Source organism: Stylophora pistillata, chromosome 11, assembly GCF_964205215.1.
Source record: "Stylophora pistillata chromosome 11, jaStyPist1.2, whole genome shotgun sequence".
Lineage (NCBI taxonomy): Eukaryota > Metazoa > Cnidaria > Anthozoa > Scleractinia > Pocilloporidae > Stylophora > Stylophora pistillata.
In genome coordinates, this window is record NC_142529.1 from 27110190 (window position 1) to 27120886 (window position 10697).

The window sequence follows — 10697 nt, forward strand, 5'->3', positions numbered from 1 at the left end:
TCAAATAGAAACGATAACCGAAGTGTTCATTTTTTCAACCATAATTACAGAGAGACTTCCTTATTCAAAAGGCATCTATTGTGTTAAAAAAAGTCATTTTATTCCTTGAAATAGTCATTACATCAGGTATGCAATAACATTAAGAAATACCTTGAGTATTACTCTTCTTATAGAGCGACAAACAAACCCTCTTTACCTGGATCAACTTTAGATGCAAGGGAGCGCATTAAGTGCCATATTATTTATGAGAGGTTCACACTGTAATCATTATCGGCCTCGGAAAACTGAAAATGGAAATAGGTTCTCAACTCAACATTAAATTCATTATGTCATTCACCAACGTGGAATCGAAATTTATATAATTCTTGATAATTAAGTATTATTGTTTGTCTCACGATACAGTCACTTATGATGTGGATCGCGACGTTTTGACTGCATACTACTTCTTGACTGCATACTACTTCTTGACTGCATGCTACTTAGTCTTCATCAGGCGATGAGGTCGACTGGTTTCGGATTTTTTTATAAAGTATAATGCTTCCCTGTGATTGGTTGGTATTCCATAGCTGTGATTGGCGCGTTTCGATCCTCGCTGCTCTCTCGGCAGTCCGCTGTCGTACGGCTCTCCTGTTGTTGTGTTTTTTGATTGTGGCCATCCACGCTTTAGGAATTTTTATTCCACTGTCGCTGTTGAGTTTGTCAGGATGAAGTCTTATGTGAATAGCCTCCTTGACCGTGCGAGTGTACCAGTGAGAATCACGATCAATAAACTTAACCCCATTCCAAAGCTGTTGATGAGCGGTGTTGCGGGCGTGCTCTGAAACGCGCTCTGAAGAGCTGTCAACAACGTCGTTCAACGGGTTAAGTTACCAGTGCCTAACATCACTAAGGAACCGTGAGACGCCCTTAAAGACTTAAAAGAGGACGATTCCATCATGGTTCTCCCAGCCGACAAAGGGCGCGCTAGCGTAGTCATGAATACCAACGCTTACCACGCGAAAGATGTCCAACCTCAATGAGAGCGCACCCTACCCGTTCCTAAACAAAGACCCGACAGACCGCTTGGCCAGCAAGTTTTCCGAGAAGCTGCTAGCCTTGAACATCTAACAGAGGCCGTTTACAACAAGATCAGACCTCGACACAAACAGCCGCTTAGAATCTGAGGTTTACCGAAGATCCACAAGGCCCACGTACCGTTAAGAACTACTGTGTCATGTGTTAACACCTTCTAATTTGACCTGTCCGCCCACATTTCTCCTTCAACAGGTGACTCGAATTCCACAGTGACTAATTCAGCTAACTTCGCATCCACCATCAGCAGGGAGACCATCCTAGACTGGCCGTAACCATGTAATTTTAGGAAATAGATCGATCCGAAACTGAAGAAAACTCTAAAAAAAGCCGTTTATAGTCAATTTTATTCCTTAGGGTTGTTAATACACACAAGCAACGGTATCATATTTACATATTCATAAGCATTACGGACATTTTTCTGATAAAAAAAAACAAATTACAGACTGAAAGTCGACCAATGCAACTCGTTTGGCAATATGGCGTCAATAACAAGCCTCTTTCTTTAAGTTAGGAAAAAAACTTTGAATTTAAAAAACTCTCTCAAACTTTCCTTTAAAGTTTTATTAAATACTTTTCTAGTGCTGAAAGAAAATTAAATATGAAAGTAAAACGCATGCATTTCATTCTTCAGTTATCCCTTCCCGTTTTCATAATTATTGGTGGCTAGCACGGAAAATACTCTTAAAAAGATATAGGTTTAGTGCTTCCATTGCCCTTCTTTCAGTTGTTTCCGTCAAAGAAAGTTATTTAGTGAACTCGACAAGCCATTCTGTTTTTATGATTACTCGATTAAAAATTAAAGAGCCTTACAAGGCTTTGCGCTACAGAAATCAACAGTATTGTTCGGGGATTGACATAAATCAGCATAAAAAACATAAATTAAGGAAAATATTCACAACGAATTAAAAAAAACAATTCAACGGGCAAAATATTCATAACAGACTATGTAAAAACCTCCGAAAAAAATAATACCATTTAAACTTCTTAGTACTTCCTATCTATACACATTTTTGACGAACGTTCTTATGTAATAATCGTGACTTTATGACTTTCAGCTTTGAGAGTACTCATACGAATATAACACGAGGAGGATCTAACTCCACGGACAACAAAGTGCTTGTCTGATTGTCTGCTTCACCGCTTGTCTTACTTCATTGATCTTCAAGCAGTAAAGAAGCGGGTTTAAAGTCGAGTTAAAGAAAATTAAGACACTTGCCACTCCCCTTATGACTGCTAAGTATAATGAATACGTTTTACTGCAAGCGATTACTATTGCCACTATAATGGATGGTGCATAATAAACTACTAATGCTACTTGCACCCACAGTGCACTGTACACTGCCTTTTTGTATCGTGCCATGTTCAGTGCATTTGGTTGGCTCGATTGGTGTTGGACATGATCTTGTACTTGAGCCTGATGATGAATGAGACCTCGAAAAATTTTTATATACGGGGCCAATGAAATAACAAGGCTAGATGGTATAATAATAGTGCCATACCAAATGACTGCACGGTAAGCTAATGTGAAGCATAAAGAAAATACACTAGATACAATCCAAAAGGTAGCTAGGATGATGTATGTGCGCTTCAAAGTTACAATTTCTCTGTATCTTAGCCCCAACAGCAGGTGATAAGCCTGTCCACGCTTATGGCCGTCATCGTCATCAAAGACACTCCACATAATGCATAGGCTGTGATGTAGGCTGAGTCGAATGCGTATCGACAAAGACTCCAGTGTTCCTGAACCTTAGCCACCCAATAGGCACCTTGGAGAGGTTGGGCCAATAGACCAACCAACAGATCAGTTGTTGCCAGACAACAATACAAGAGTTTGGACGGCGGATGAAGGGAAGATTCTTTGTAAAGAGCAACAAGGATAAGAAAATTGCCAAGAAATGCTGTGATGGAGAGGAGAATGTTAACTGCTGCAAGAGAAACTGATTCTTGTCGAAGTTCACCCGCTATAGAAGGGGAGCATACCATTTCTCGAAATGTTTTGGTCAGTGTTCCACCTCTTGTGAAATTCGTAGGGGACATTGTTCTGTGTTCGATTCGTTTTTCTGGCAAGTTATCTATGATTGCAACGAGAAATGAGGTCCAAAGAGCACATACCTACCAACGATCACTGAAGCCCTACTTCCTAAACAATGTCCACAATTAAAAATCCTCACCTGCGTTTAAGCATTTAAAATGCGTCAGAAAATTCTCTGTTGTGTTAAAAAATGCACGGAACATGCGAGGTACCTCATTTGAGAAAAAATACTAAAATATGGAGACATCTGTTATTAACCTCCACTGACAGGATGCTAATCAAATGTTCGTATTATTTTTTCGGAATTGAAACTTTAATCATTATCAGCCTCAGCAATTTTGACAGATAATTTAAACTAGCGATTTTTCGCGGTATTAGAATAAATTGAGTTTCACAAACGGATCAAACTGTTTTAATTCAAATTTTGGTCGCAAAAAAACGAAAAATTTTCATATACGAGGCGACTGAAATAACAAGGCAAGATGGTGTAATTATACTATCAAGGTGAGAAGTCTGTCCACGCTTATGGCTCTCATCGCCATCAAAGGCACTCCACATAACGCATAGGCTGTGATGGTGGCTGCGTCACTTGCGAATCGACAAAGACTCAGAAAATTGTCTGTTGTGGCAAAAAGCTTATTTTTGTCGCTTTAACTTGTCAGGTACACCCCGTATGAAATTGGAATAAGAGGAAAATGTATTAAAACACATGGAACATTATCATTGTTTTCTCTGTGCGACAAACAATTCCTCCTCGGGAAGTCACTCATTATCAACGGTTCAGTACGAGTTACTTTGCTCGTGAATAAGTTTAACCCTTGAGTAACGCGGCTCGTGGGCAAAGGAGTGACGTGCCGCTATGCTAATAACGAGGACTAGCTTGCAAGCTGACCTACTTTATTGACAGGGTGTCAATCAAATGTCCATATCATTTGTGTAAAGTTGAGGCTTGAATCGTTATCAGCCTCAGCAAGCTAGAAATAAAGAAACTAAAACAACCGGTTATGGTCAATTTCATTTCACACGCATTATTAAAGTTTTTTAGCATACACAAGCAACGGAACCACTTTACATATTCATAAGCATTACGGAAATTTTTCTGGGACAATAAAACAAATTAGAGACTAAACATCGACAAATGCAACTCGTTTGGCAATATGGCGTCGATAACAAGCCTCTTTCTTTGAGTTAAAAAAAAACGTTGAATTTAAAAAAACTCTTTTAAACTTCTCTTTGAAGTTTTATCCAACAATTTTCTATTGCTGAAAAATAAGATTAAACACGAAAGTAAAATGCACCCATATCTTTTTTCGATTATACCTTGCCGTATTCATGAACATTGGTAGCTAGCTAGCACGAAAAACTACTCTTGAAGAGATATTGTTGGTGTTTCAATGCATTTCTTTCAGCTGTTTCTGTAAAAAAAAAGCTATTTAGTGCACACAACAAGCCATTTTGTTTTAATGAATACTCGATTAAAAGTGGGAGCCCCACAGGGCCTTGCGTTACAGAAATCAATAGTATTGTTCAATGATTGACATTAATCAACATAAAAAACATAAATTAGCGTGAAAAATATTCACAACACAAAAGAACATAGATCAACGGATACACTATTCCCAACAGACTGCGTACCGACCTCGAACAAAAATATTATTTGAGCTTTTGATTTCTTCCTATCTAATAACATATTTGACGGGAGTTTTCATACAATAATTGTGTAATCACTTTCAGCTTTAAAAGTACTATATATAACTCGAGGAGGACCTAACTCCATGGACAGCAAAGTGCTTGTCTGATTGTTTGCTTCACTGCTCGTCTTACTTCAGTTATCTTCCAGCAGTAAAGGAGGGGGGCTTTGAGATTTTCGGTTTTGCGGTTTTTGGGCCTAAAAGGTTCGGTTTTGATATTCAGAGTGGTTTGCGGATTTTACGTGTTTTTGCATTCGGTTTTCGGTTTTCACGAAAACTCTGATGCGGTTTTCGGTTTTTGCTTTTTGACCCCTTTAAAGGTGAAAATGTAGCGGTTTTGTTAGGTTTGCATGCGGTTTTCGGTTTTGCTGCCTTTTTTCGTCGGTTTTTCGGTTTTGGAGGTTTTTTTCTCCGGTTTTGCGGTTTCTCAGAGGCCCCGGTGCCCCCCTCGTAAAGGAAAGGGTTTAACGTCGAGTTAAAGTAAAGTAAGACACCTGCTACTCCCCTTAGGACTACAAAGTGTGATGAATACGTTTTACTACAAGCGACTACAATTGTCTCTATAAAGTATGGTGCCTAACAAAGTACTAATGCTAACTGTACCCACAGTGCACTGTACACTGCCTTTTTGTATCGCGCCGTGTTAAATGCACTTGGTTGGCTCGGCTTTTGTTGGAAATGATCTTGTACTTAGGCCTTATGACGACTGAGACCCCGAAAAATTTTTATATAGGAAGTGACTGAAATAATAAGGCAAGATGGTATTAATATAGAAAAATACAGAATGGGTATACGGTAATCCAACGTGTAGCATAAAGCAGCGACACTAGATAAAATCCAAACGCCAGCTGCAATGATGTATGTGCGTTCCAAAGTTACAATTTGTCTGTATCTCTGCCCCAACAGCGGGGCGAGAAGTCTATCCACGCTTATGGCCGTCATCGTCGTCAAAGACACTCCACATAATGTATAGCCTGTGAGGAAGGAGGCTTCAAATGCATATCGACAAAGATTCCATTGTTCGTGAGTCACAGAAAGCCAAAACCTAGCAACGACAACTAGGCTGGGTAACAAGACCAACCAACAGATCAGTTGTTGCTAAATAACGATACAAGCGTTTGGACGACGGATGAAGGGAAGATTCTTTGTGAAGGGCAACAAGAACAAGAGAATTTCCAATAAATGCTGTGATGGAGAGGAGAATGTTGACTGTCAAGAAAGAATTTAAAACAATTCTTGTTGAAGCCCACCAACCAGAGAGGGGAACAATACAGTTCTTGAAATGTCTTGGTCTGTGTTCCACCCCAGTAAAATTTGCCGTCGACATTATTCTGTATTCCTCTCTTTTTTTCCTTTTTTGAGAAATATTCGATCTAAACAACTACACAACGACGACGATCACTAAAAAAAGAGCTCCCTACGTACTGAGTCATATAACTTCCCCATCATTGCTTATTCGTTTGAAAAATGTCAGAGAAATTGTCGCTTTAACTTGTCAGGTACACCCCGTATAAAATTGGAAAAGGAAGCAAATACATAAAAACACCTGTAACATAATTACTGTTTTCTCTGTACGACCTAAAATCCCTCTTAAATTAGCCTACGGGCCCATTATCGACGTTTCAGTAAGAGTTACTTCGCTCGTGAATGATAAGTTTGAGGCCTTGAGCAACACGACTCGTGGACAAAAGAGCGACGCAAAACTAATAACAAGGACCTGCTCGCAAGCTGACCTAGTTTCATTGATGGGGTGTCAATCAAATGTCCATATCATTTGTGTAAAGTTGAGGCTTGAATCATTATTAGCCTAAGCAGGCTAAAAATAAAGAAGATTCAAGTTAAGGATTTCCAACCCATATCAATCAGTCAAGGAAATTCAAATTCCTATAACGAATTGAAATTGATGTATAGCCACACATGCAAAGTTACTTTAACATATTCGAATTCAACAGTGTAATTAGTAACATTTTGTGGCTCTTTTACCTCCGTTTCGTCTCCGACAAAACTAGAACAAAACAAAAGAAGAGCGAAAAAATGACGCGAACATACAATTTTCTGCCGCTTTCGTTTGCATTCTCTATTTGTTTTCCTCCAATCGCCAACAAATTAATATTCTTAGTGATTTTCCTGGATATTAATAAGCCAAAGTTCGCCTATTATATCGTAGTTATACAATTTCTTCGCTTCCAACGTCTTGTTCGCGAAAAGACAAGTAAATTATTTTGGTATGAAACAAGCTTTGACGTATAAGGCAGGTCACTGAATTCTTCATGTCGTAATTCTCTCAAGCGATTATATTAGCAATTGTCCTCTGATAATGAAGTTTTTATTATAATGCTAAAGTTAACATGATAATCCATTGATCGAGAAGTAAAATGAACGAATTGGGATAAATTTGATCGAAAAAACAAAGTTTGTGTTGTTAACTTGCTTGCTGCCAATTTTGGTGACCGAGAGATCAAGGCTTTTAGAGAAAATGGTGAAAGAAACAAAGGTATCAAAAACTGTGTTCAGCCACCTTAATCTAGGAATGAATTAGTATCAAGAGTCAAACACATGGACAAATGTGATAGTATTGTTATTCTACAACTTATTAAAAGCTCAGTCTTCTTATGTAGAAATTCATTCAGAGCTGAGTAAGGAGGATTAATAAATATCATCAGTGTGGGGAAAAAGAAGAAAAGTCCGGTGAAAAGAACTCTATAAGAACCAGTAACTTCAATTTTATTCCATATGCTAATTTACACATTGCTAGCATTAGTCAAGCAATATTATACATCTCTAAAATTCATAGGCATTATGCACTATGTACAGACTTCCAATTTTTTCATAAGTTTCTAATTTCTTCCTATATATCCAACATACAACATATCTGACGAGCGTTCTCTCTGGCTGGTACTAATCGTGACGTTTTTACTAAGCTATGAAAGCTGTCCATTGAAGTGTACCTTAAGAAACCGGGACCTAACTCTAAAACCATGGACAGCAAAGTGCTTGTCTGATTGTCTGTTTCACTGCTTGTCTTACTTCACTTATCTTCCAGCAGTAAAGGAACGGGTTTAACGTCGAGTTAAAGTAAAGCAAGACACCTGCTACTCCCCTTATGACTACTGAGTCTAATGAATACGTTTTATCGTCACCGATTGCTACTGCCACTATGATTAAGTATGGTGCATAGCAAACTACTAGTGCTAACTGCACCCACAGAGCATTGTACACTGCCTTTTTGTATCGCGCCATGTTCAGTGCATTTGGTTGGCTCGGCTGTTGTGGGCCATGATCTTGTACTTGAGCCTGATGATGACTGAGACCCCGAAAAATGTTTATATACGAGAGGAATGAAATAACAAGGCAAGATGGTATAATTATACAGGTATACCAAATGGTTATACGGTAATCTAATATGAGGCATAAAGCAGCGACGCTAGATACAATCCAAAAGGTAGCTAAGATGATGTATGTGCGCTTCAAAGTTACAATTTGCCTGTATCTCAGCCCCAACAATAAGGCGAATAGTCTATCCACGCTTATGGCCGTTATCGTCATCAACGACACTCCACATAATGCTACGAATGAGAGGAAGGCGGCGTAATATGCGTATCGACAAAGATTCCATTGTTCGTGGACCACGGAAATCCAGGTCGTAGCAACGAGAGGCTGGGTAACAAGACCAACCAACAGATCAGTTGTTGCCAGACAACGATACAAGAGTTTGGACGGCGGATGAAGGAAAGATTCTTTGTAAAGAGCAACAAGGATAAGAAAATTGCCAAGAAACGCTGTGATGGAGAGGAGAATGTTAACTGCTGCAAGAGAAACTAATTCTTGTCGAGTTTCACCCGCCATAGAAGGGGAGCATAGCAGTTCTCGAATTGTTTTTGCCTGTGTGCTACCTCTGTAATTTGTTGTGGACATTGTTCTGTGCTTGTTTCCTGACAATGACAAGGTAAAAGTAGCGTACTAGACCCTAATCTGATCCAATTTGTTTTCTTCCAATGTCTTGTTCACAATAAGAAGAGAAATATACTTTCATATCATTCATTTCATATACTTTCATGTAAAAGGAAAGTTATTGAATTTTTCTTGCTAGAGGGCAAACAATCCCTCTCTATTTGATAGGGTGCATTTCAAATTTCCATGTCATCTGCTTGAAGTTCAAACTTGAATATTATCAAACTCGGTAAACTAGAAATAAAAAAAAAAAGAAAAGCTGACGATTTTACTTGATCTATGAAAAATCTGGACTCGTACAGTCTCCGAAAGCATTAAACTATTGAAATTGAAATTTTAATCAGAGATGCCAGCTTACATTAAAATATTTCTTTTAAATTTCTAATGAACACAGTTTTGCAGCTAACATAAAATGGTATATTATAAAGCAAGCTGCACGCTATTCAATCTTGTCGTTGTCATTATCTGGACCATTAATAAATTTTCCTTATATTACGACATACTACTACGGAAGTGAAATACAATTTATCATTCCCAGGAAGAAATCAAAGGATGGATTAGCTGGTTCTACCTTTCATCAGCAACATTCACCTCAAGACTTCCTCTAATGCGTTGACTCTTTAAAAATGCGCCCACGACATGGCTTTCAAATGACAATGATGGCGATCCCTTTTCTGTTTTACAGTTCATAATTTACCTTACGTTCCTCATTTATGATAAGAGAAGACAACTCGTGACTAAAAATAATTTTGTAACACCTTATTCTGGTTTATTTTTTAAATGTCTCATAATAAAGGCGGCAGTCTATTTTGCGCCACAATTACGTGTTTGTCTAATCGGTTAAGTTTGATTTAGAACATAGCTAACAGAGTCGCGCAATCAAATTCATTGTACGTAAGCGTGCTCAAAATCCCGATAGTGTACGTTGATAGCGTCAGCAAATCCGACCTCGCCAGAAATTTTTTTTTTTCGAGCGAGCGGCCATTGCTAGCGCGGGGAAAAATAATACATTTCGCGACAATAATGGATACAAACAGAAACTCGGCCTACGAGTCCGAAAACGAAGACAATGTTTCGACCTTTTCCCTTGGGCTAGAGTTCTTAAATGAGGCAGAAAAAGAGAAAAACAAAGGAAAAGGAGACTCTGCATCAGCGCCGTCACGATTCGCTTCAACTGATATTGTTGTCCGTTTTTCGCGTCGGATTTTGATGCACAATTCCACCGGCTATGTTCTAAAACAATTGGTTCATGCTTTCAGCTGTGCACTATCGAGTTATGGAGCACGTGGGAAGTTTGGAGAGCACTCAAGAAGCTAGAGTCGCCCTCGGCTATCGCCTCGGGCAACTCTTACGCTTTGTTCGTGCTCTCCAAACTTCCCGCGTGCTCCATAACTCGATAGTGCACGCTAAAGCATGAACCAATTGTTAATAAGGAATAAATTAGCATCTACAGTCAAACTTACAGACATCTATGATTGTATTGTTGTTTTACATCTTATTTGAACTCCGTCTCCACAGGCAGAAAATCATTCATAGCTGAGCGAAGAGGATAAAGTACTGCATTTAATTTCGGAATATGGAGAGATTTTGAAATAACTGTACAAAAAGCGGGGATTGTAAATTTTATCATATACACACTTACACATTGTGACTAGTATTATTATCCAACTGTGCTTCGTAGAGTACAAATAACGCCCAAAACGAGTACAAATATCTCTCGGTATTTGTACTCCAGAGAACCGGTTAGAAAATATCCACGAAATTCGCCCGTACTGAAATAACAATTTGGCGCGTTGGATAATAAATCTCTTATTAGACGTTTCGTTGTGTAGTATGGTTGAGTTTTTTTAATCGTTGCCTTAATATGGTTTAAAGAAGAATTAACATGAGAGTAAAATGTATGCATATCTCTCTTCGATTATGACTAGATATAATTATGATAAAGTTAG

The 10697-nt window shown here is 38.5% G+C and overlaps 1 protein-coding gene and 1 pseudogene across 1 annotated transcript; both read right to left on the reverse strand.

Annotated features, from left to right (window-relative positions):
* Window positions 1–1400: 1400 nt before the first annotated feature.
* LOC148720918 (melanocyte-stimulating hormone receptor-like) lies at window positions 1401–3283 on the reverse strand (annotated as a pseudogene).
* Window positions 3284–7478: 4195 nt separating this feature from the next.
* LOC148720919 (melanocyte-stimulating hormone receptor-like) lies at window positions 7479–10697 on the reverse strand. Its single transcript, XM_088737767.1, has 3 exons — window positions 10391–10697; window positions 9320–10284; window positions 7479–8982 (listed from the first exon to the last, which is right to left on the reverse strand). The coding sequence occupies exon 3, from the start codon at window positions 8710–8712 to the stop codon at window positions 7768–7770; it is 945 nt and encodes a 314-aa protein (XP_088593893.1). The 5' UTR covers window positions 8713–8982; window positions 9320–10284; window positions 10391–10697; the 3' UTR covers window positions 7479–7767.